Genomic DNA, 22429 nt, shown 5'->3' with positions numbered 1-22429 from the left:
GGCGCGGCGCGGCCGCGCCACGGCGGGAGCCGCCGCTGCCGAGAGCGGAGCTGTCCCGGGCCCGGGCCCGGGCCCGGGCTCGGGCTCGGGGTCGCGTTCGGGCTCGGGCTGGACGGCGGGGAGCGGCGGGGAGCGGCGGGGAGCGACGGAGCCACGGCCTGGCCGGAGGCTGCCGGAGAGAGGCGGCCGACGCCGCGCCGCGCCCCGGCGCACACATGCGTCGCGGGCGGGCGGGGACGGACTCCATTTCCCGCCGCGCCCCGCGAGCGCAGGCGCAGGCGCAGTCGCGGCTGGGCGCTGTGGCGGGCGGGCGGCCGGGGCGATGAGGCGGCGGGGCGCGGTGCAGCGGAAGGTGCCGTGTCTGTTCGTGACCGAGGTGAAGGAGGAGCCGTCGGCCAAGCGGGAGCGCCAGGTGGCCCGGGGCGGCACGGGGCCGGGCGGGGGGAGTCGCTGGGCCGGGCCAGGGCCAGGGCCAGGGCCAGGGCTCGGGCTCGGGCTCGGGCTCGGGGGGGGGAGTCGCTGGGCCGCGTCTGAGCGACATGCACGGCAGAGCTCCCCGCCTTCCGCGCGGGAAGGAGAGGCCGCGTGGGAGCCATTTCGGCTCCGTCCCGCTCTTCTGCTGGCAAGGGGCGTCCGGGGTGCTGAGCCCGGTGCGGCGTGTGCTTTTCCCGAGTGTCGGCAGCGGTCACGCACGGCGAGGGGTGAGGCCGCTGCGAGGGGACCGCCCTGGGAGCTGGTGTGAAACCGCCCTGCCGTCCCCGCGGGCCTGTGAGCCTCGTGGGGCGAAGCCAAGCGCGCCTCTCTTTTTTTTTTTTTTTTTTTTGCTGCTGTTTTGGCACCTCCGGCTTCTGAGGGAAGGACTGGTTGGAGGCTGCGAGACGTGGAGTGCGTGCCGAGGTGAAAGCAGCGGAGCCCAGTCAGAGCTGTTTCTTCCCGAGATGCAGAAGGCAGTGTTGGGACAGGCTGGGGTGCCGTTCCCCTGCCTAGCTGTAGACCTCCAGCTTGCCTTTCCCGGTTTGAGTAGTGGCTCCTAATGCTGTCTGTCGGCTGCATCTGGGTGACTTTGTCTCGCTGGTGTTTGCCCTCTGGGTGGCAGAGCTGAAACGGTTGCCAAAACGTCGGTAACTTAATTGTTTGACCGCCGGTACCAACAGCATCTCGGTAATGGTCACGTAAGGGTACCTTCCCTACCCTGTTGTTCCTTCACACAGAAAAAGCCGACAGGGGGTTAGGTCTGGAAGTGGCCTACGCTATTTTCTGTGGTTTTCAAGGGCAGGCAAGGGTAATACAGGGGGCGATGACTGCTAGGGAAGAAGGGGGGCGGCGGTGGCAACGGTGGTGGTGGTGGTGGGAAAAGCAACAGGAACGTTTTCTCTCCCCCCTGAACGTTTTCTTTTTCGTGTAATCTTCCTAAAATCTTCACGTATGCCGCATCTGATTACTGAAATAGAAAACAGCCCTGTAACGCAACGACAGCACGTAGAAGGTTCCCACTTTGTGACTTCTGAATTCTGTTTTGAGGCTTTTTTGCCTCAGACAAGGACCTGCTTTGTGTTTTGCTAGCAGAAAGAGACAGTGCCCAGCTCACAAGTCAAAGCTGGCTGGGAAGAGAGGAGGGAGGGGTGCTGATTATCCAGGAAAACACTGGAATCCAGCCGCAACTGATTCCATGTTTGCAGGGAAACTGTTAGAGAAGCCCTCCTGGAAATGGGGGCTAGTTGTGGCTGGATATTTGTCTCGGACCCCTGGATCACTTCTTTCCTTGCTCTTCTTAAGCGGAAGCGTGTTTAGTTGGCAGCACCGATACTACGTATTTAATGCCAGGATGCTTTTGCCACCTTGCATCGCACGGGTCTGTGTATTGCACTAACATGGTGCTATTGACTTTCAGCTCCAAACTGCAAGCTTGGAGCAGCTAGTCACGGTGAATCGCTATTGCCATCGTAACAGAGGAAGGCACGTCTCAAACTTTCGTAGCGTTGGACTGGGACCCTTCTAGTTTATGTGCACTATTTGCAGCGGAAGGCAAAGTCATCTGTAAATACTAATTGAGAACGGAGAAGAGGGAGAGAGTTTGCAAACAGATTGCCTTTGTTCTTTTGTCTTAGAGCATTTCCCAGGCTGTCGTGTCTTGAAGAAACAATGGTGTATTTCAATGGCATTAGAAATCAGCAACATAATGTGTAGTACTGGACTTACAGAGGCCGGCTGTGAGGAGCAAGGATCCATGTGAGAAACAGCCATGATGAGGGTTTAAAATACCTGTCTTCTTTTCAGCCCTTTAAAGTTTTGGCAACTGAAGCTATAACCGGGAAGGCGTTAGAGGCAGATATATACAATGCAATCCCTACTGAAAAGGTGGACGGAACCTGCTGTTACGTAACTACCTATACAGGTAATAAAGAAGATCCGTATGCAGATTTCTTATGTTGGCTAGAAGCCTTGTTTTACTTTGTTTTCACTTTTATTGTATGATCCATTGGATCACAGCTGTTGTGAATTCCTGTGTCATTAACCACCTTGACCACAAAGTAAGACTTACCATAAACGTAGGAGGTGTTTTATAAAGTTGTTACAGATTTTACTCTCTAAAATACATGGAAGTCTGGTTGCAGCGAACATGCCAATCGGGGACCTATTCCAGTTCTAAAATTTCCTATTGGTAAAATCTTCCTTGCGCACTAGAACTTGTATAATAAGGGGTGTCTAATTTCCTTGGGGAGGATGAAAAGAAGTATGAAAGTGGGGAGGAAAGGAGAAGACTGTGGTGGTTCGTTGCATCACTGGGGTTCATGCCTTTACCTGCAATTGTAAGGAAGCTTTGTATTACACTAGCCACGATTCTACGAATAGATTTTTAGATTCATATACGGCAGTTAACTTATGAATTTAAGTAGTGTCTTTGGATATAAGATTTCTGTAGTGGCAAATGAGAAGGCCTATCGTGCCTTTTACATGGTTGATTTCGGTACTCTGCAGGGTGTGGTTGCCTCAGTAAACTGCTGATTTTTATCCCTCTGGAAACTCTAGGGCAACCCTATCTATGGGCCAGGATGGATCGAAAACCCAACAAGCAAGCTGAAAAAAGGTTTAAACGATTCTTGTATTCATTGGAAGATTGCAAAGGTTAGTGAAGATTTCTTTCCTTCTTTTTGTCAATGTAAGTTATCCAGTTGGAAAAACACCTATAGTCTAACACAGGAAATGTCAGTGATCCTGCTTCAATTTTTCTTAATGTCAGTCTTAACTTTACTTCAAGAGAGCTTTAAACTAGAATCAGTTGGGGAAGGGGATACCAACAGCACTGCAGTAGGTAAGGGTTGGCATGGCATCACTGGAGGGTGGTGGTGCTAGTGGGAACATTTGCAACCCTCCGGGGAGCATTGAGGGCTCCGGAGCATATCTGAAATGCTTGTGCACCACCACACGCAGTATGAGAAAAAACCAGGATGAACTGGAAGCATTGGTCACCTCCCAGAGCTACAATATCATTGGTATTAGTGAGACTTGGTGGATTGAGTCCTGTGGTTGGAGGGCTACAGGCTGTTCAGGAGGGATAAGCAGGGCAGGCAAGGTGGAGGCCTTGCACTATGCGTAAGGGAGAGGTTTGGTTGTACAGCCCTTAGAGTTAGCGATGGTGTGGTTGAGGATTAGGGGAATGGAAAACAAAGGAGATGATGTAGTCAGTATCTACTACCAATCGCCCAGCTGGGAGGTAAGCGCTGATGAGTTACTCTATAGGCACTTAGGATAAATTTCTGGATCAGTAGCCCTTGTCCTTACGGGAGATTTCAACTTCCCAGACATCAACTGGTAATATCATATGGCTGTGACGAGCAGATCTTGGAAATCCTTGAAGTTTGTAGGAGATAACTTCTTGACACAGGTAGTCAGTGAGCCAACTAGGAAAGATGCCCTCCTAGACTTGCTGTTTGTGAATAGAGAAGGACTCGGGGAGGGGTGTGATGGGAGGTGGCTGCCTTGGTCACAGTGATCGTGAAATGGTTGAGTTTAAAATTTTCAGTGTAATAAGAAAAAAGGACAGTAGAGTTGCTGCCCTGGACTTCAGGAGAGCAAACTTTAAGCTCTTCAGGGAGCTGTTTAGCAGAGTACCCTGGGAATCTGCTTTTGAGGGCTTAGGAGTCCCCGGGTGCTGGTCAGTCTTTAAGAACCACCTTTTAGAAGCACAGGAGCAGGCAATTCCACTGTGTTGTAAATCAAGTAAGCAGGGCAGAACACCACTTTGGCTGAACAGGGAACTCCTCGCGGAGCTCAAGAGGAAAAAGAAACTGTATGATCTCTGGAAGCAAGGTCAAGCTTCGCAGGATGATTACAGAGCTGTGATTCGTATATGCAGGGAGAAGACATGAAAGGGCAAAGCTCAGTTAGAGTTGAAACTGGCCAGTGTTGTTTCAGATAACAAGGGCTTTTTTAGGCCCTTTTATAACAGCAAGAGGAGGTCTAAAGGAAACATTGGACCGATACTTGTTGAAGATGGTCATCTGACTAAAAGGGACGAAGAAAAAGCGGAGGCATTCAGTGCTTTTTTTGCCTCAGTCTTTAATAATACTGATACCCCCTGAGTTGGAAGACCACGAGTGTGGGAACAGTGACTTTCCATTTGTGGGTGCTGAAATTCTAAGGGACCAGCTGTTTCAGCTGCATGTTCACAGGTCCATGGGGCCTGATGGGATTCATCCCAGAGCACTGAAGGAGTCATCGGATGTTACGGCAGGACCCCTCTCATCATCTACCAAAGGTCTTGGGAGTCTGGGGAGGTCCCTGCTGACTGGAAGCTAGCCAGTGTTGCGCCAGTCTACAAAAAGGGCGTGAGAGAGGACCCAGGGAACTACAGACCTGTTAGTCTAACCTCAGTTCCTGGAAAATATATGCAGAGGATAATACTGGGTACTATTGAAAGGCATTTAAGATTAATGCAATCATCAGGCACAGTCAGCATGGGTTCACAAAGGGAAAGTCCTGTTTTAACCAATTTGATATCCTTCTGTGATGAGGTCACCCACCTCATGGATGAAGGGAAGGTGGTGGATGTAGTTTTTCTGGATTTTAGTAAGGCTTTTGATACTGTCCCCTCACAGCATCCTTCTGGACAAGTTGTCCAGCTGTGGGATAAGGGGGTTCATGGTGCACTGAGTGAAGAACTGGCTGAAGGGCAGAGCTCAAAGGGTTGTAGTACATGGGCCTACGTCTGGCTGGTGACTGGTCACCAGCGGTGTTCCTCAGGGTTCAGTTCTAGGGCCAGTTCTGTTCGCTACATTTATCAACGATCTGGGTGCAGTAGTTGAATGCATTGGCAAGTGTGATGATGATACCAAACTGGGAGGTGCTGTTGACTCTCTTGAGGGACAGGAGGCCTTGCAGAGGGATCTAGATAGATTGGAGCATTGGGCTATGATTAATGGGATGGAATTTAACAAGTCCGAATGCTGGATTCTGCACCTGGGACAGAGTAAGGCTAGGCACAAGTATAAATTGGGAGAGGAGAGGCTGAAGAGCAGCCCTGCAGAAAGGGATCTGGGTGCTGGGTGCTGGTCGACAGCAGGCACAACAGGAGCCAGCAGTGTGCCCTGGCAGCCGAGAGGGCAGACCCCATCCTGGGGTGCATCAAACACAGCATGACCAGCCGGTCAAAAGAGGGGATCATCCCGCTGTATTCAGCGTCGGTGCGGTCTCACCCTGAGTACTGTGTGCAGTTCTGGGTCCCACAGTTTAAGAAGGATGGTCAGGTCCTTGAATGCGTCCAGAGGAGGGCAAGAAAGCTGGTGGCAGGGCTGGAAGGCATGTCCTGTGAGGAGCGGCTGAGGACGTTGGGTTTGTCTAGTTTGGAGAGAAGGAGGCTGAGGGGCGACCTCCTTGCTCTCTGCAGCTTCCCGAGGAGGGGACATGGGGAGGGAGGTGCTGAGCTCTTCTCCCTGGGGTCCAGGGATGGGACACATGGGAATGGTTCAAACCTGCGCCAGGGGAGGTTTAGACTAGACATTAGGAAGCATTTCTTTACAGAGAAAGAAGCCTGACAGTGTTTAAGAGGCATTTGGACAATGCCCTTAAGAACATGCTTTAACTATTGGTCAGTCCTAAATTGGTCAGGGAGTTGGACTAGGTGATTGTTGTAGGTCCCTTCCAAATGAAATAGTCTATTCTATTCTACTTCTCTGGCTCTGGTTTAAATATAAGGTTAGCTATTTAGGTAGCTATGTTTTGATCGTAGTTACTTTTGAACTTTTAAACTACTCAAAGGCTACTATGCTTCTTTAAACCCCCTAACTGTAGAGTGCTTGAGTGTGCCAGATCTCGGTGCTTGTACAAAGTAACTGGGACTACTGTCTGTAAAACAAGGTTTAGATCAATGGTATTTTAATACTTGCATTGAAAGATGATCAAAACATAAAATTGGCTAACAGTTTGCCAAAAACTTAATGTTACATTTATATGTCTAGAATTTGTTTGGAATGTTGAAGAGGATTTCAAGCCTGTTCCAGATACCTGGATTCCAGCAAAGGACATAGAGTTCTGTAATGGCAATCCTTTGCCCGATGAGAATGGACATATGCCAGGTACCTATGATGCAGCACAGGTAAAATGGGGGGGGGGGCTTCAATTTTTGAAGTGAAATAGAATTAGTTCCAATGTTAAAAGTAGTAGTTAATCTACTTAAAGGGCTTCAACTGAAGGCATAGTTGTCACACTTGCATTCCTCTGAGGTACGACACGGTTTTTCTTGTTACTCTTTCTGTTTGTAGTTAACTGTGGGTTTTTTTAATGCATGTACAGTTCTAGTACACATTTGATAACTTCAGAAATTTACTTTGGTAAATGCAATGTTTTCTCATAGGTTGGGTGCCTGTGGAGAAAAATAGTAAGCAGTATTGCTGGCACTCATCTGTTGTAAATTACGAGGCTGAAATAGCGCTGCTATTGAAACACCATGCTGACCCAGGGCTTCTGGAAATCAGTCCAGTGCCGTTATCGGAAATTTTAGAACAAACATTGGAGCTTATTGGGACTAATATTAATGCAAATCCATATGGTAAGTTTGTATGATCTGTTCTTAAATACTTTTTTATTTAGTGATACTTTTGAGTGAAAATGATGCATTTTCTTTGTATAAGTTTGAAAAAAAAGTTCTAAGGTAGCAATGTAACCTTTTAGAAAGGAGAGAAAGGGCTAGCTCAAAAAACACTTACCAAAAATACTCACCTCAGAAAGCCGAGCTGTCATGAGAGTGTTTATGTCTATTAAACCTCTTTGCACCTGTTCTTTACCAGTTACTATAAAAATGCTTTGCTTTAGTCTTTCAAAAAATATTTTGACTGGAAAAGTTGTTTTAAATATTACTGTTAAAATATTTTTTAAGATTGACTGTTGGTACCTTTTCTTGACTTTTTTTTATTTGCTCTTCTGATGCTGTTTAGTACATTAAAGTAGAAAATTTTATTCAGTCTTTTTTTGCATCATTGGAGTTAGTCATAAGTTGCAGTTTTTAAATTATTAAATATTATGTATATTTTTTAAGGAAATGTAATTTAAGCTAAATTTTGGTTATGGCTTCTCCCTTTAAAAGCCTTACAACAAAAGAAAAATGAGGTGTGAGCACAAGTGAGTTCTAGCTTCTGAGCTTTGCTGTTAGGATAACTTGCAAGGATGGATAGGAAAAATAGTAGTTCCAGGTCTAGGCATTTTCACAGAATGTAAAGGAACTGCATAAAAAAAATCTAATAGCTGTATTCTTAGATGAAACAAGCGTGCAGACCCGCAGGTCAGTGCAGAAGGAGGGGGAGGAGGTGCTCCAGGCGCCGGAGCAGAGATTCTCCTGCAGCCCGTGGGGAAGACCACGGTGAGGCAGGCTGTCCTCCTCACGCAGCCCCTGGAGGTCCACGGTGGAGCAGATCTCCACCTGCAGCCTGTGGAGGACCTCATGCCGGAGCAGGGGGACGCCCGAAGGAGGCTGTGACCCCGTGGAGAGCCCACGCTGGAGCAGGTTTGCTGGCAGGACTTGTGACCCCCCACACTGGAGCAGTGTGCTCCTGAAGGACTGCAGCCTGTGGGAAGGACCCACATTGGAGAAGTTTGTGGAGGACCATCTCCCGTGGGAGGGACCCCACGCTGGCGCAGGGAAGAGTGTGAGGAGCCTTCCCCCAGAGGAGGAAGGAGCGGCAGAGACAACATGTGCTGAACTGATCATAACCCCCATTCCCTGTCCCCCTGCACCACTGGGGTGGATAGGTAGAGAATTCAGGAGTGGAGTTATGCCTGGGAAGAAGGGAGGGGTGGAGGGAAGGTGTTTTCAGTTTTAGTTTAATTTCTCATTACCCTACCCTGGTTTGATTGTCAATAAATTAAATTAATTTTCCCTAAATCAAGTCTGTTTTGCCCATGACGGTAATTGGTTGAGTGGTGTCTCCTTGTCCTTATCTCGACCCAGAAGCTTTTTGTTATATCTTCTCTTCCCTGTCTAGCTGAGAGGGGAGTGATACAGCGGCTTTGGTGGGCACCTGGCGTCCAGCCAGGGTCAACCCACCACAAGAGCACACTTTTTTAATTTCCATTTTTATCAGTTTTGAAATGTTACTGTGTACTTGCTGCACCTTATTTTTGGAATTTGTAATTTTATCATCTTTGGATTTTCCAGTTGATAATATCCTTATTTCAATTTAAATTTTATTGGTAAATTGAATTACTTGCTTCCTCTCTTTCTTCTGTCTATATACCGTTCTCCTCTTCTATTCACGTCTATGTCTTCTTGGCTCTGTTGTCAAAAGAAATATGAAGAACATTTTGTGCATAATTTATTAGAGTAAAACTATCTGCTCTTTCAGAAACATTTTAAGAAGTAAACTTTCAACACTTCTAGAAGCAACAGAAATAAAAATATTTCATCCTAATATAATTCACCCATGTTTCAAAATGTTCTGTTCAAGTATTTTCCCTCTAAAACCTTCCCAAGCAGATGTTTGAGAACCATGTGGTACTTGCACAAAGAAACCAAATATGGTAGCAAGCCTGGTGAGGGATTACAGAAGGTGGTTTTAGGTGCTTTTCATCTATGTGGTGCCTCAACAGAATTTGCATCTCAGACTGGAATCAAAATGGCCTAATGCTGTGTTTGGAAGTGCCCTGGGTAAACTCATAGGAATACTGACAACTGGGCCATCTGGAGAGCTTTGAAACACAAAATTACAAAGTTGCACTTTTCTGAGCCACCCGCTTTGGACTAGTCTCCTGGAGCAGACTCATACTCTCCAAAAACCAACAAGACCACTTGGAAAAAGTGTTACTGACAATCTTCTATAAAATAAAGTAGCAGTAAAAGCATTCATCCAAGAAAAGGCAGTGCTCAACAGGGTTCAAACTTATCTCTTTGCCCTTTCAGGGAAGCACTTTCATAGCAAGCTAGAAGGCTAAGCTTGCCAGAACTATGAGGATGCTCTGCTAGTTCACATTTCGAACTGTGCAACCGCAGAGCAAACAACCTGTTAGGTCCGTGGGTGACACAGAGAGACTGGAGATAAGGAAATGTCACACTGAAGCACGGACTGCAGACTAAAGGTTTGGCCATTCATCTGAGGAACACGAGATACGGGTTCTAATCTCTGCTTTCAAGACAGCTGTAAAATGTATTAATGGTCCTTAGGGTGTCTTGTGAACGTTTGGTAGCCCGAGTCCTTTTATGAATTTGGACCTCGGCTGATCGTCGTTCAGCGATTGCAGATGCTTCGCGAGCAGTCAACCAGCAAGACAAATAGATCACACTCCTGTAGTCTCTGCTGTCCTTTGTGCAGTGCTACAGGCCAAAACCCACTTCTTGTAGTTCCTCGCTTTAACGGCAGGTACCTATTTTGCTTTCTCGTCAGTAATATTGTAAAAAATGAGAAACCACAGTTTAGTTAACCGGGCAAAAGTACATGTCTGCAAACAAACGAAACCATTAACTGCTCTTTCAGACTACTCAGCATTGCTTAGACTCTTGCGGGTTTTGGTTGGGGAAGTTTTAAGAGCACTTTTACATGTTCTAGGCGGGGAGAGACACGTCCCTTTTGCTAAAAAGACTGAACTGTAACAATTTCTATCAAACAGTTACCTGAATGGTTGTTTTAGACTTAGAGAACGTTTTTGCATGTGGATTTCTTTTCCTTTGAGTTGGTGCATTGTAAGATCCTGAAGTATACTTGTCTGTAGGAAAAACATAGACGTTGTTTCTTAATTTCAGCTACGATCTCAGGAAAGACTCTCTTGGTCCAGTATGTGAATTAAATATTACATTAGCTGAAGTATCAATGAATGCATCGGGTGAATTGTATTCACCGCTGAAATACCAGCTAGTATTAAATACGGACTCTCTCTCTAGTACTTTAGAGATCATTTGTCACCTTGCGGCATTTGCGTGAGGCTCACAGGATCTTCCAAATGAGGCGATTCTGCCACGGACACCCTTGACTTTAACAAAGTGAATGGTCCTGTGTTGAAAATCTTCCCAAAGGCATCAGTTGCTTTTACATTAAACTAATCTGTAAACTAATCTCCTGTTTTATCCCTGCTTGGGAAAGCCCTAGATGCAAGGCAATATTATGTTTTTTGTGCTAGACAGCTGATTGTGCAGGAGAGTAAGCTGCCTAATGACTAACCATTTTCTGTAAAATTTGATTAAAAAATAATGTTATTAATGCTCTGGGTTTCTGTTAATTCCAGCTTAATTCCATTCATTCAAATTATTAATTCCACAATAATCCTAAAATTTTCAGTTCATGCCGAACAAGTAAGTATTACCATAGTTTTCCATTTGGGTCCAAAATCTTCTATTAGTGTCAAACTGATTCTTTTGCTTGGAGCCTTTCCAACCACGTGGCTCAGGTACTGCTGGAAAGAAAGGTAGCGAAAATGGTAACAGCTGTTCTTATGACAAAAATGCTGGTCATCTTTTTTTTTTTAAATGCTCTATGCTTTTTTTTAACCTGGAAATGTGGTAAGATGTATTGTTCGCATTAAGAATGTTCTCTCTGTAACCTCTATGCCAATCTGTCCACATTTAATCAAAGCAACCATTAAAAGAAAAAAACCGCAACCATTCCTGCCCAAGACGAAGCAGTGATGTTGGGACTCATTTCGCTTACCTTTGTTCATCTGAAAGTAGGAGTTACTCTGTGTGAAGGAGGTTCCTTTTATTGGAAATTAAGACAGGGAGGCACCTCAAGGTGGAGATTCAACCCAGCTCAAGAGAGATGACGGAAACTGGCAAGGTGAAATCAATTTCTTAACTTATGATCACTGAAATTATTTACCACTAAATTTTTTGATGAAGTGACAGATGAAAATAAACCCCAGTCATCCAGAGGTGAGAGTATTGGTATATTTGTGCCCATCGGAAAAACATTGCATGCATCCCTCTTTGTTGGGCAGAGAAGTGAATTCCTGCTATGAAGGTACCTAAATTATTGTTTGTGAATATTCTGTCTGACCAACTGTAAAGCTTTATAAAGCTTTACATGTCTGTCTGTGGATAGTGCTGCAGTCTACCTAGATTGGATCAAATTAGACTGGATCAAATTTACTCTTGCCCATATTTAGCCATAAATCAGTTCATATTCACATGCAGGGACAAATGGAAAGCGGCGCGATACAGACAGGTGTATTTGAGGCATTTTAAGACTCCTCTGTGAGCAGGAACCCACCTGTAGATCCACTGAACTTTGGTTCTTGGGTGGCGGTCACAGTACGGTAGACTACATATGCTGATCTTCGAGGTTCTGAAGAATTAAAGTCAGTCTTTCTTCCAGTTTCTCTCTCATAAGGAATATAAGAAGAAGCAGTTTGATCATCCTTCCTTTGACCCCTTGGTTGGTACCTTGGTTTGGCTTTGGGGTCTGAAGTGCGAATTCCTGAAAGTGAAAGAACAAACTTAAGCAATAATGTTGTGCTACTACTCAAAATTTGACCTATTGCAGGAGGTTGGAAGACAAGATTCAAAAAATGGTCTTTGTGGACAGCCGAATCCAAATACAATCAGTTATTTTATCGACCATGTGATGTTCAGCAATGAGAAGCTGATGCTAAAGTATATTACCTCCGTTTTCAGAGGATCTGCAATCTGTTCTGGGAATACTCTCTATTGGTCCTCTCCTTCCTTTAGTCTGTCCTTCTCTCTTTGTATTATTCAATTTTGTAGGAATTGCATTACCATCACCTGGAAAGGCAACAGAAAGAAGGTTTTAGCTGCTTGTGTGTAAGCAGCACACGGAATGGCACTGCCATTCTCTTCCCCCCCGCCTCGACGAGCTAGCGATTGGTTCAGTGCAGTTTTGTAACTGAGCACCTGACGCTTAACTCTCATGCTTTCTAAGAAAATACCATAATGCACAGGTTGAAGAAGACTGTGGGTGCAAAGTAAAGAGCCAGCTACAAATTACCTGCTCATTCTTTAGTCCCTCACTTTTCATGAATGATATTTATGAGCCCTATCCAATTGAGTTTATGGTATTTTCAAGATGCATGTCATCATAGTACCTAAAGCCTCTGAGAACTCAGCTGAGGCAATGCTTTGGGGAAACATCTCTGAATGTATCTGTCTTTTCAGACTGTCTTAAATGCAGCCCTGAACACAATCCCCTCATGCACTACTGTCCTCTGAGTGCTGACTACCTGCCCATATACATCCTTTCTCTGCACTGCACAGGTGGTACATGGACCCCTGCAACATCCACGGTTGAGCCCATGGAGACCAATGCACTCCGAAGGACACCTTCTGGCTGAACGACGAATTACCTCTTCTGTCTGTAGCATCTAGGTGCATCCTGGACACGGGCGGTTTGTGAACGTAACAAAATACTACAAATGATGCGGCTAAACTTGGAAGAGCCTTGGTCGCGCAGGTAAGCCCGCTTCAAACTACAAACAGAACTTCACAAGGGGAGCTGCAGTATGAAGCAACCACAGTGCTCTTCACCTGGCCCCTGCTACTCTGCAGGGAGACGTGGCTTTGCCTGTTCTTCCCTTTCTCCTGCTAATGTAAATAAGCGCTTTTGGTTCCCCTCAGTTCAGGCCAGAATGCAGCAGAAATTCTGTACTTCTGCTTCAGTTTGGGGGCTGGTTTAAAGCCCAAACAATCATAAATCCAGCCCAATCCAAACTCCAGTGAAATCCCAGGTGTGGAAAAATACCATGCAAAGCAAGACCATTCTTTCATCCCCTGCTGGGAGGAAAAAAGTTGAACGAGAAGCCCTTCTTGAAAGGAAACTGAAATTCTACTGCACAATTACTGCTACTACTATCAATATTTGCAGTAGGCTGAGAAGTTAAAGGTGGACTATTGTGAGGCTTCTTAAATATTTCCAAAGAATAAATCACATAAAAGATGCTGTAAAAAGTGGGGATCAGTGTATTTGTGCCCGTCGGCACATCGTTGCATTCATCCCTCTTTGCTGGGCAGAGAAGTGAATTCCTGCTATGAAGGTGGCTCTATTATTGTTTGTGAATATTCTGTCGGACTAATTGTAAAGCTTTATGAAGCTTTACATTTCTGTCTGTGGATAGTGCTGCAATCTATTTATGAAAATTATGCTGGATCAAATTTACTCTTGCCCATTTTTAGCCATAAATCAGTTCATATTCACCTGCAGGAACAAAATCAAAAGCAGTGTGATACAGACAGGTACGTCTGAGGCATTTTAAGACTCCTCTGTGAGCAGGAACCCACCTGTAGACCCGTTGAACTTTGGTTCTTGGGTGATGGTGACAGTAGGGTACAATGCAAGTGCTGATCTTCGAGGTTCTGAAGAATTAAAGTCAGTCTTTCTTCCAGTTTCTCTCTCATAAGGAATATAAGAAGAAGCAGTTTGATCATCCTTCCTTTGACCCCTTGGTCGGTACCTTGGTTTGGCTTTGGGGTCTGAAGTGCGAATTCCTAAAAGTGAAAGAACAAACTTAAGCAATAATGTTGTGCTACTACTCCAGATTTGACCTATTGCAGGAGACTGGGGGCTGGAAGATGAGATGGTCCAGTTGAAATATGGATTGTCCATATTGGACACCAAGAACAGAAATTTAGTAGGTAGTGCTAAATCATCTAACAGTTTAAAAAGCAACAATGAGGAAGGCAACTATTTTCTCAAAATACCTTTGCCTGTTCCTGTATTAGGTGAATTTCTTGGCTCCTCAGATATCCCTTTCTCTTCCTGTACTTCTTGATAGTGATGGCTTTTTACCAGCTCAGTGTGGTTGGTTTCTGCGGGATTAAAATAGCACGTATTTACTGCTTTAAAAAGCACGCAAAATTTTCATATCAAAAAATGCAGTGATATATTTCCTCTCACAGAGTTCATGGTCACAAAATCTTGAAAGCAAAGTCAAAAATTGACTGTAAACACAAAGACTAATGCTACTTTGAACTCGTACAATGGCTTTGACCAGTGCTGGCTCAGAATTCTTCTCATTATGAATTAGAAAATCTTCATGAATACTGTACTCTCTGCTTTTTCCTGAATGTAGCTAATGATAAATAAAGACATATATTACAAGGTGTATTCATGTATTTGTTACTGATCCCTCATCCGTAGTCTAAATATATCTAAATACTTTTTCAGAAATAGCTTATCAAAGCTATTTTAATATGAAACATTTTAGGTGTAGAAGTAAGAAAGAAATAATTCTGCCCAGTTCTATTGAGCAATTTAGGCTGGAAAAAGCGTCAGTTAAAAGTGCATGACATGGAGACAATTTTTCCATTCCCTTTTTTGTATTAGCACATCATCCTATTCAAATCTGTTTTACATAAAACAGTATTATCAAGATTTTATCCCTGAAATTTACACGAAATACACAACAACTATTATTTTTTTGATTAAAAGTAGCAGGTCTTATTTCTGCCCAGCGATTTTTGATGACTGATCTACTGATTGCTCTGGTGTCTTGTTACCTTAAGAACATAACTCTCTCCTAATATGGCGTCATATATTACTTATTCAGTAAAAAAACGAATACAGATTTCTTTCAGTCCTGTCACTTGCTCAAGAACGAAGGCGAAACCTAATGAAGGGGGTGAATATGTATTAATTTGTATTCCTTTGACCTTAATTATGTCGGATCAAGCCCAACAGTCAAAACAAAATGGAACTCTCTTGTTACTGTCTTTTAGAAGACACTTAAAGGGGGTATTTACTTAATCTCAATTTAGTTATAGAAAAGTTTGCGGTGTCACTACATTTCATCATCTAGACACCCAAGACAGCCCGCAGAGAGCGCGAACACCTCTGGGCAAGTGACTCATCTCACCTTCCTGTGGCACTATCTTACGATGCAATAAACAGCCCCGTAAGAGTGCCTGTCTCTCCATTTAACAACAGAGATCCCGGATGAGACATTTCAGCTACACACCTCGCCTTAGGGTGGTTAAAGTTAGACTACATAAATCTTGACCGTGAAGAAAAATTACATGAAAGACCTATGTTGTGTATCTCAGGAAAGTACACATAGGGTTAATAGCCCATTTCTACCTTTTCCATCTACAGTCGATGCAGGTAGTCACCACATGTGTGACACTATTTATGTATATCTGTATGGGGGAAAATTAAGTAAGTTTTTTTATCCTCTTTGTAATAGGCTGTCTTTTATTGTCACTAAATTAAAGAAGCGAGGAGGAGGGGCAAGCTATGTAATAGTTTCTCCCTGTGACAGTAATTTTAAAAGTGGTAAACATTGTCCAAGAAGATGAAAAGTACTTGCCTTTCTGCAAGTGTTGCTCAGTAGCTTCCAAGGGCAATAGCTCATTTTCCCGAGGTGCAGACACAGTTTTTGTTGATTGGTGTTTGTGGGGGTACTGAATCCCGTAATACTCTCCTAAACATACCCCAAGAGGGGAAAAAAAAAAACCCAAAGTTTACTATATTGGCAGCATTGCTGTTTAGGAAAGAGTGACTAGTTTCATATTTACCAGACTTATAGCATATTTCCTTTATTGCTCTTTCCTCTTCAAGATCTGCAGCAGTCCTAGGCACCCACTCAGGAACACCTGTAGGAAATATTTTTAAAAGATTACCAGGTAGCTTTACAAAGACCTTCAACAATTCTTGATAATCAAGGACCATAGTGACTTTCATTTTGGTCACGGTTGGGTTTTTTTCTGACTGTGACCTCTGCTTCTGGACAGAAAAATGATTCCTTAATACTGGGTATTTCCAAGTGCAATGGAACTGCAGTTACAACCCATACTAAGAAGCTAATGTTTGTTGATTTAAAAGGATTCCAAACCACCTTTAGTGCTCATTTGGAAAATGATCCTTCATTTACACCCAAAAGGAAATCTTCCGATTAAACATGTCACCAGGGAGTGCTTGTCGCAAAACCTCTGCCCAAAGTTACTGCTGTGTAATGTCTGCCGGCGGAGCTGCTGAAGCGAGCACTCCTTACCTGTCTCAGTGAAGGCTCCTAAGGCTAGCAGAGCCCTGCTTTTGATACCATTTAAGTTGACGTGGCTTACTCAGACTGAAGCCGAGTTAGGAAGCACTAACGGGCAGCCCTGCCAGCCAACCTGAAGGGCAGGGGGAAAGTGAAAAGCAGCTTGGGGCTGCCTGAGAACTAGCACAGTAATGTGCAGCGTGCACGCGTGAGAGTAGGTTCGTCTCTCACTTTCAGTCTCTGGGAATGTGCAATTCATTCCTTCCCTATGCATCTCTGGTCTCTCAGGCAACGGTTTAATGACATGGAAAAAAAATGGAAAAAGAAAAGAAAATAAATATATACACATTCACATTCAGTTAAACTAGTGAAGAGTTTTGTATGGGTTCTCTTTGCTAGTTTTAAGACGAACTTCCTGTAGTAAAATGAGACTGCCTACAGGGTTTAGGAAGTCAGTCGAACAAATTACTTAAGTTGAAGTCACGCAACTGTCTTTTGTAAACAAACCTGTGACTTCACCTTCAGTGACGAGTGTGTACAGCCCCTGCTTTTGTTTCCCAGAAAAGCAGTGCCTCCTAAACCTGTAATTTGGCCCCTGAATTTTGAGAAATTTGAAGAGTATTTGATGGTCGTCTCAATTGTGTCAAAGGAAGAAAAAACCCGCTTACAATTCTCTTCCTCTTCATCGTCCTCTTCATCATCGTCATCGTCGTTGATGTTTATAATCACTGGAGGATGAATTGGTAGTACAATATTCTTTTGAGTTCTGAGTAATTCTTGACGATGCGCTGGATGCAGAATCCCTCCTTGGACACCCTGTTGCAGTGGGGCACCTGCAGAAAAGAGCATTATATTTATTTTGTTAGGCGGGAACTAGAATATCAAATCCAGGCTCAGACCAGCAGGTATAGTTTTGAAATCATTATCATGCTGGAGGAGTCGTTAAATAGACAGATTGTGCCTTTTAGGAAAAATCTTCTGCAGAGGCTGGCAAAAGAGCATCTTCCCACTACAGAAGGTGTGAAAAAACAGGTAGATATTTACAGCATGGGGAAACATGCGATTAGTAATACCTGGGCTGAAGTGAGTAAGGCAGTTTAGGACCCCACCTGTGAAAATATTTTAAACATGCCGAGTAATAGGCAGGCCTGTATCCCTCCCCATGGCATCAATTGTGAGGAATTTAGCAGCGCTAAGCACGGGATTACCTATTTTTGGCTTGTAGACATTTTTTTTCTATCAGAATTTTCTGAATGACAGCTCTCTTTCTTACTCAGTCCAAAATGTAGATTTTGAGAAGGAATATGAAGTTCATGAAAATAATGTACACTTAATTAGAAGACAATCGGGAGAGATACTCTTTTCCTTAGGAATTTACCCATAATGTTTGCCACAAAAGTATTTCAGTACTGGGATAGCATTTTGGGAGAGCCAGGAAATGCAACAGACTGAAAATAAAAATGATGAAAAATGGTGAGCCTGTTTGTACTGTTCAAGCCGACCAGTTTGCAACTATAAATACAATCAGGATTGAAGTTGGGTATTTTTTCCACTTTTAAAGAAAAAGATGAAGCATGGGCATTTTCTTTTAGTCCAGTTGTTGTTATTCTTGTGCATCTCTTGCTTGCCTATGAGCAGCATGCATATCGTATTAGACCCGTTTTAATAACGCTACTGCAGATCAGATTTGTCCTATCTCCTGCAAGAGAAAGTAAGATACAACATTTTAACCTGATAGAGCCTTTTTCACTGTCCAGAACAGGATATTATTAGCTCTGGGGAGGGTAAGCCAAATCAGGCTTGAATTAGTTTAACAAGATTTGTAAGTATTGAAACGAATAAATGCAGTTTTAATGTTTGCAATGTTATTGTGCAGCACACGGACTTTGAATTTATACGTACTGCAGTACAAAGTAAAAGGCTTGGGTCCATTTTCTCGTTCGGATTGTTGAATGTTGCTCTTATGCAGGATACCCTCGTCCACAGTGCCTCTTGGGCACGGTCTCTGACTCACACCGCACCCAAAAGCGTGCCTATGTGATGTTTACGACAGCACTAGGTGCCAGGGACTGATGCTGTGGCTGTGGGAACTCTACTAAAAGCCATAAGGGCACTCATAGAAACAGCACTCAAGTTCTTGCCTTGGTCCTGTGTGGTTAGTTAGGCTCCACATGCCCAGGTATGACAGGCTACCTTTTCCTGGGCGATTTTCAGGAACAGAAGGTGTTTGCTTCTGACTAGAGGTCTTTGTGGACTTCTCTTATGACACCTGTCTCCAGCTCTGGAGATAAGGCCCACGAACAACTCTGGTTTAGTCCACTTGTTCGTGCATCCATGACAAGTCATGCTGCCTTGCTCTCACTCCTCTTTCCGCCTGATTTCTGACAGCTGTCTTGGTTCCCTGCCCTGGACTCTTACCCTGTTCCAGGCTCCAGCTGTCTACCAGGACTCCTGGCAGACAAGAGCTCCTTTTTGAAAGGACTGAGGAAAAAAAACAACTTCAAATGGCGGGTTTTTCCCTAAAGAGTTGTGCTGCGTTACACACTATTACCGTACTTCAGTAGCCTGCACCCAGTGTTCAAGCCCGAAAGGCTTATTCAGAACGATGAACTGGAAATACATCTGCGCACACGGCACTGTAATCTTATGTTATCTATAGAACGGGTGTCTCATCCATGTAACATGTTGTGCTCTATCAACAGATGTTGCTGCTAGTGGCCCTACCAACCTCCTCCCCCCACCACACACACTACTTTTCATTTCTCTTAAATGATTACCTGCCTACTAACCGTTTTCACTGCTAGAGGGATTTCATCTAGCAAATACCCAAGGAAAGCAATATTTTTACTCCACGGGTCTCAGCAACCTAAATTGCCACTTGTGACTTCATCTTTTACGTCCCTGATAGTTCCGAAGATCCGCAACATGAGAGCTAAAAAAATTCACGTGGCAACCCTATTCAAATGCCAATACAATTCCTTTCTTGGCCTTCAACTTGCTGGGAGAGCAGGTCGTACCTGATTGATTTGCCACGGTACATTTCTGGGCCTTAATATATATTACGTAAGCACCGGAAGGACATTTTTGTGTATTTACTTGCTCTAATGCACAAATTGTTGAGAAAATATTTTTACTCACTGTTGGTAGGTGGCAAAAAAAGTCCATTTATATTACGAGGCTTGCTATGATGGAAGGCACAGTTGAACCTCACACAGCCTACGGGTTGTGTTTCCCAGAAACAGGGGACGTTGCTGTACGTTCGCTGCAGGAGAAAACAGTTTTCAGATACTGTAAATATAACAATAAAAATGGACTAAATGGCTTCGTACATGGTGTACCGCTGTGAACACCTGACTATGATTTTGTGGGACCACGTTCTGACATTTTAGAAGATCTAAAGTTATCTCTAAAGTTATCTTAAGCTCCAGGTAGCTATAAAGCTGTCTTGAGTTAGGTCAGTGGAGCTTTCATGAGGTACAACTGTTCCCAGACAAGAACAGGAGTAAAGCAGTGTGCTTACTGCACCGCAGACTTTTCCTGAGATGCTGGGAAGAAAAAAAATCTATTAGTCACTTAATGGACACGTGGCGGAGTTTCCTTTCCTGCACAATGGGATAATCAGGTCAATCTCAAGATGAAATCTGCTGTACAAGTGCCAATCTTAACACTAGTGCTCTCCTGCCGTTAAAGGACCCGGGTCCTTGGGAAAATAAAGAGTAAGAAACAAAACCCAGAAAGATTCCCAACAAAACCTGAAAAACTAAAAAGTTGGGAACTTGCAAGCCTCGTACAGACTTGTCAGACTTGGATTTCAAAACACGGGAGAAAATCTTTTGTTCCAGTTCCCATTGGGAACGTCAACTCGGCAGAAGAAAGTCACTTTTGTTTTCAGACTTAAAAACCGTGCTTGAAGAGACTTGCTCCTTTCTACCTTTATTTCAATATCTCTCAATCTGCCAAACAGATGTGAACATCTCCCCTGTCTCCGTAAGGAGCCCTCAGAATCACAGCCAAGAGGTTTTTCACAGTGGCAGAACCTGCACCTGGAACCCTCATGAGGAAAATGACTTTGTGGGTAAGTCACACGAGATTCCCATAACCTAGCGGTTGCCTTAAACGTGAATCTCCTCTTTTGAAACATTTTGGTTTTGATTCATGGGGGAGATGACGCAGTAGTCCACATGTAACGGTACTACGGTGACAAGCATTTGCAAGTTACTGCAAATACTCAGGATTTGATGTTGTGAGACAACTGTCATTACTCTCTGCTCACAGCATCTCCCAGCTGTTTTTATACAAGACAAACAGAAGCCTCATGGCAGCAAAAGAATATCTACAGGATTTGTTTAATTATTGCCGCTTTCCTCATAGATACACTCCCACTGCTGCTCTCCCTCTATCGCTCAATATGTGGCCAGCTAAAAAGTCTGCACAATATTGGAGAGAAAGCACTTTCACAATGAGAGTCACTTTCGTTAGTCATACTTAAAATTATTTTTCTGTATCTCTGCCTTATTGAAGTTTACAGATATTAGCGTCATCTCCGACTATGGAATTCACTTCTCCTTATAACCTGAGGTATCTTCCTCAAGCACATGATAAACTCATAATCCCAAAGAGGCAAGTGCTCATGGCCATTACCCTGAACATGTGAACTCAGGTTTATGTCCTGGATATGAACTCCATCCCAGCCGAGAGCTGGAAATGCCAGGTTGCTGGTCATTTCCGCAGGAGTTTGTGTGCGGTTTTTTAAAGGAAAACAAAGTCACGCTGGGAACTATTTGAATACTTGAAGGTAAGTTTCACCCAGTTCCAGACATTAACAGCTGGGTCTAGGAGCAGCATCTCCAAAGCGTGCCACTTTTGGACTGGAGTCAGTACAAGTGGGCCATCCCCTGAGACACGCTGGGGTCTGGAGCCAAAGCCCACCTCCCAGGCACTGACACCTAAATCCCCGGTGCTGAAATGGATGCAGTAATGGACGCAAATATTACATAATGAGCCTCCCTGTCAGCATGGGTATATCGAGAAAATCAAGGACACAAACCACTCTAAAATCTACAGCATTTACCTGTGCATAGGGGGAGTGAAAATGGGAATAACGGTCATTCCCAACTGCAGCCATTTTCACCTCTGGTGCTTCTCCTCCACTCTCTTAGTACTGGCGGAACATACGTCAAACCGTTAAAGCTGTCAACATCCAGGCAAATCGTAATCTTAGCCTGAAAGCGGTAGTTTTCTTTCGAAATCTGGGCCTTCAGAACCTTAGCCGAGCTGCTGCTTTGAAACAAAACTCCACCAGACGCCAAAAGACACTTGAACGAAGGAGCTGCTGCCTTCTCCTGGCTTGTGGAACCTACGAAGGCAGTTGTTGTCCGGTATAGAATGTTAGCGTTCCGCTGTTGCCAAGGGCTCCTCCAGCTCATGACATCAGCATGGTGGTGCTCTGGGACCTGTCCGGCTTGAACATCTTCGTTTATCTCCATTGCTTCAGAGTAAAATAGGGAAGATTGGACCCTTTCAAAGAGTCTCCCGGTGCCTCTTTAATGTAAAACGGAGCAAAGCCATCTGTCAGGGTTTAAATAATGCCCAACTCCTTGCCGCAGGAACTGTGGTCTTGGAAACAAATCTTTGATACCACAAAGACAAATCTTACTCTTTGACTACTTTTTAAACCAAAATCCTGGTGCCCAATGTGTTTTTTCTTACTGTTGGACGGAGGAGCTTGCTCCTTCCTGCCAGTACACTGTTGGCTGTTAACTGCTTCCACTGTTGGGGTTCATTGCTTTTTCTTGCTTCCACGATGGCCACTGCCACGGCTAAAGCAGAAAGAGCAGCGTACACTTGTGTCCCTAATTAACACCTCTGTTCCCACGCAGGTCCTAGGCTGCCTCTGACCAAAAAATACCTCGCGGGGGAAAGAAAGTTTCAGTCCCGGCAAATGGTAAGGCATACGGTCATCCCCAGGACAGGGGGTCAGATTTGCAACACTGAGAGACACCAGTGACTCGGAGGTGAACGCTTC

At 44.4% G+C, this 22429-nt stretch overlaps 2 protein-coding genes across 2 annotated transcripts; one reads left to right on the top strand and one right to left on the bottom strand.

The window, feature by feature from the left end:
• The first annotated feature begins 298 nt into the window (after nt 1–298).
• Nucleotides 299–9116, top strand: LOC128135358 (uncharacterized protein C12orf29 homolog). Its single transcript, XM_052774185.1, has 6 exons — nt 299–412; nt 2278–2395; nt 3031–3126; nt 6459–6575; nt 6854–7048; nt 9082–9116. The coding sequence occupies exons 1-6, from the start codon at nt 323–325 to the stop codon at nt 9114–9116; spliced, it is 651 nt and encodes a 216-aa protein (XP_052630145.1). The 5' UTR covers nt 299–322.
• Nucleotides 9117–9355: 239 nt separating this feature from the next.
• On the bottom strand, nt 9356–21529 carry LOC128135357 (uncharacterized protein C12orf50-like). The gene is made up of 12 exons (XM_052774184.1): nt 21476–21529; nt 19543–19666; nt 17073–17237; nt 15941–16018; nt 15733–15846; nt 14129–14236; nt 13709–13915; nt 12080–12199; nt 11688–11894; nt 10786–10875; nt 10100–10191; nt 9356–9520 (listed from the first exon to the last, which is right to left on the bottom strand). Exons 1-12 carry the CDS (start codon nt 21527–21529, stop codon nt 9356–9358), a joined length of 1524 nt encoding a protein of 507 aa, XP_052630144.1.
• Between the last annotated feature and the right edge of the window lie 900 nt (nt 21530–22429).

This window comes from Harpia harpyja, chromosome 23 (assembly GCF_026419915.1).
Source record: "Harpia harpyja isolate bHarHar1 chromosome 23, bHarHar1 primary haplotype, whole genome shotgun sequence".
Classification (NCBI taxonomy): Eukaryota; Metazoa; Chordata; class Aves; order Accipitriformes; family Accipitridae; genus Harpia; species Harpia harpyja.
The sequence above is the reverse complement of the archived record's forward strand: the minus strand, read 5'-3'. Positions and strand labels throughout refer to the sequence as shown.

What these genes read in the sequence shown, in the direction of transcription:
- LOC128135358 (XM_052774185.1), top strand. Translation starts at nt 323, where the DNA reads ATGAGGCGGCGGGGCGCGGTGCAGCGGAAGGTGCCGTGTCTGTTCGTG. An exon ending in TTACGTAACTACCTATACAG is followed by an intron (nt 2,396 to 3,030) that starts GTAATAAAGAAG and finishes TGGAAACTCTAG; the next exon opens with GGCAACCCTATCTATGGGCC. An exon ending in TATTAATGCAAATCCATATG is followed by an intron (nt 7,049 to 9,081) that starts GTAAGTTTGTAT and finishes GTGCCTCAACAG; the next exon opens with AATTTGCATCTCAGACTGGA.
- LOC128135357 (XM_052774184.1), bottom strand. Translation starts at nt 21,529, where the DNA reads ATGGCTGCAGTTGGGAATGACCGTTATTCCCATTTTCACTCCCCCTAT. An exon ending in TGAGCAACACTTGCAGAAAG is followed by an intron (nt 14,237 to 15,732) that starts GCAAGTACTTTT and finishes TTAATCCCGCAG; the next exon opens with AAACCAACCACACTGAGCTG. An exon ending in AAAGTTCAGTGGATCTACAG is followed by an intron (nt 10,876 to 11,687) that starts GTGGGTTCCTGC and finishes CTTTCTTTCCAG; the next exon opens with CAGTACCTGAGCCACGTGGT.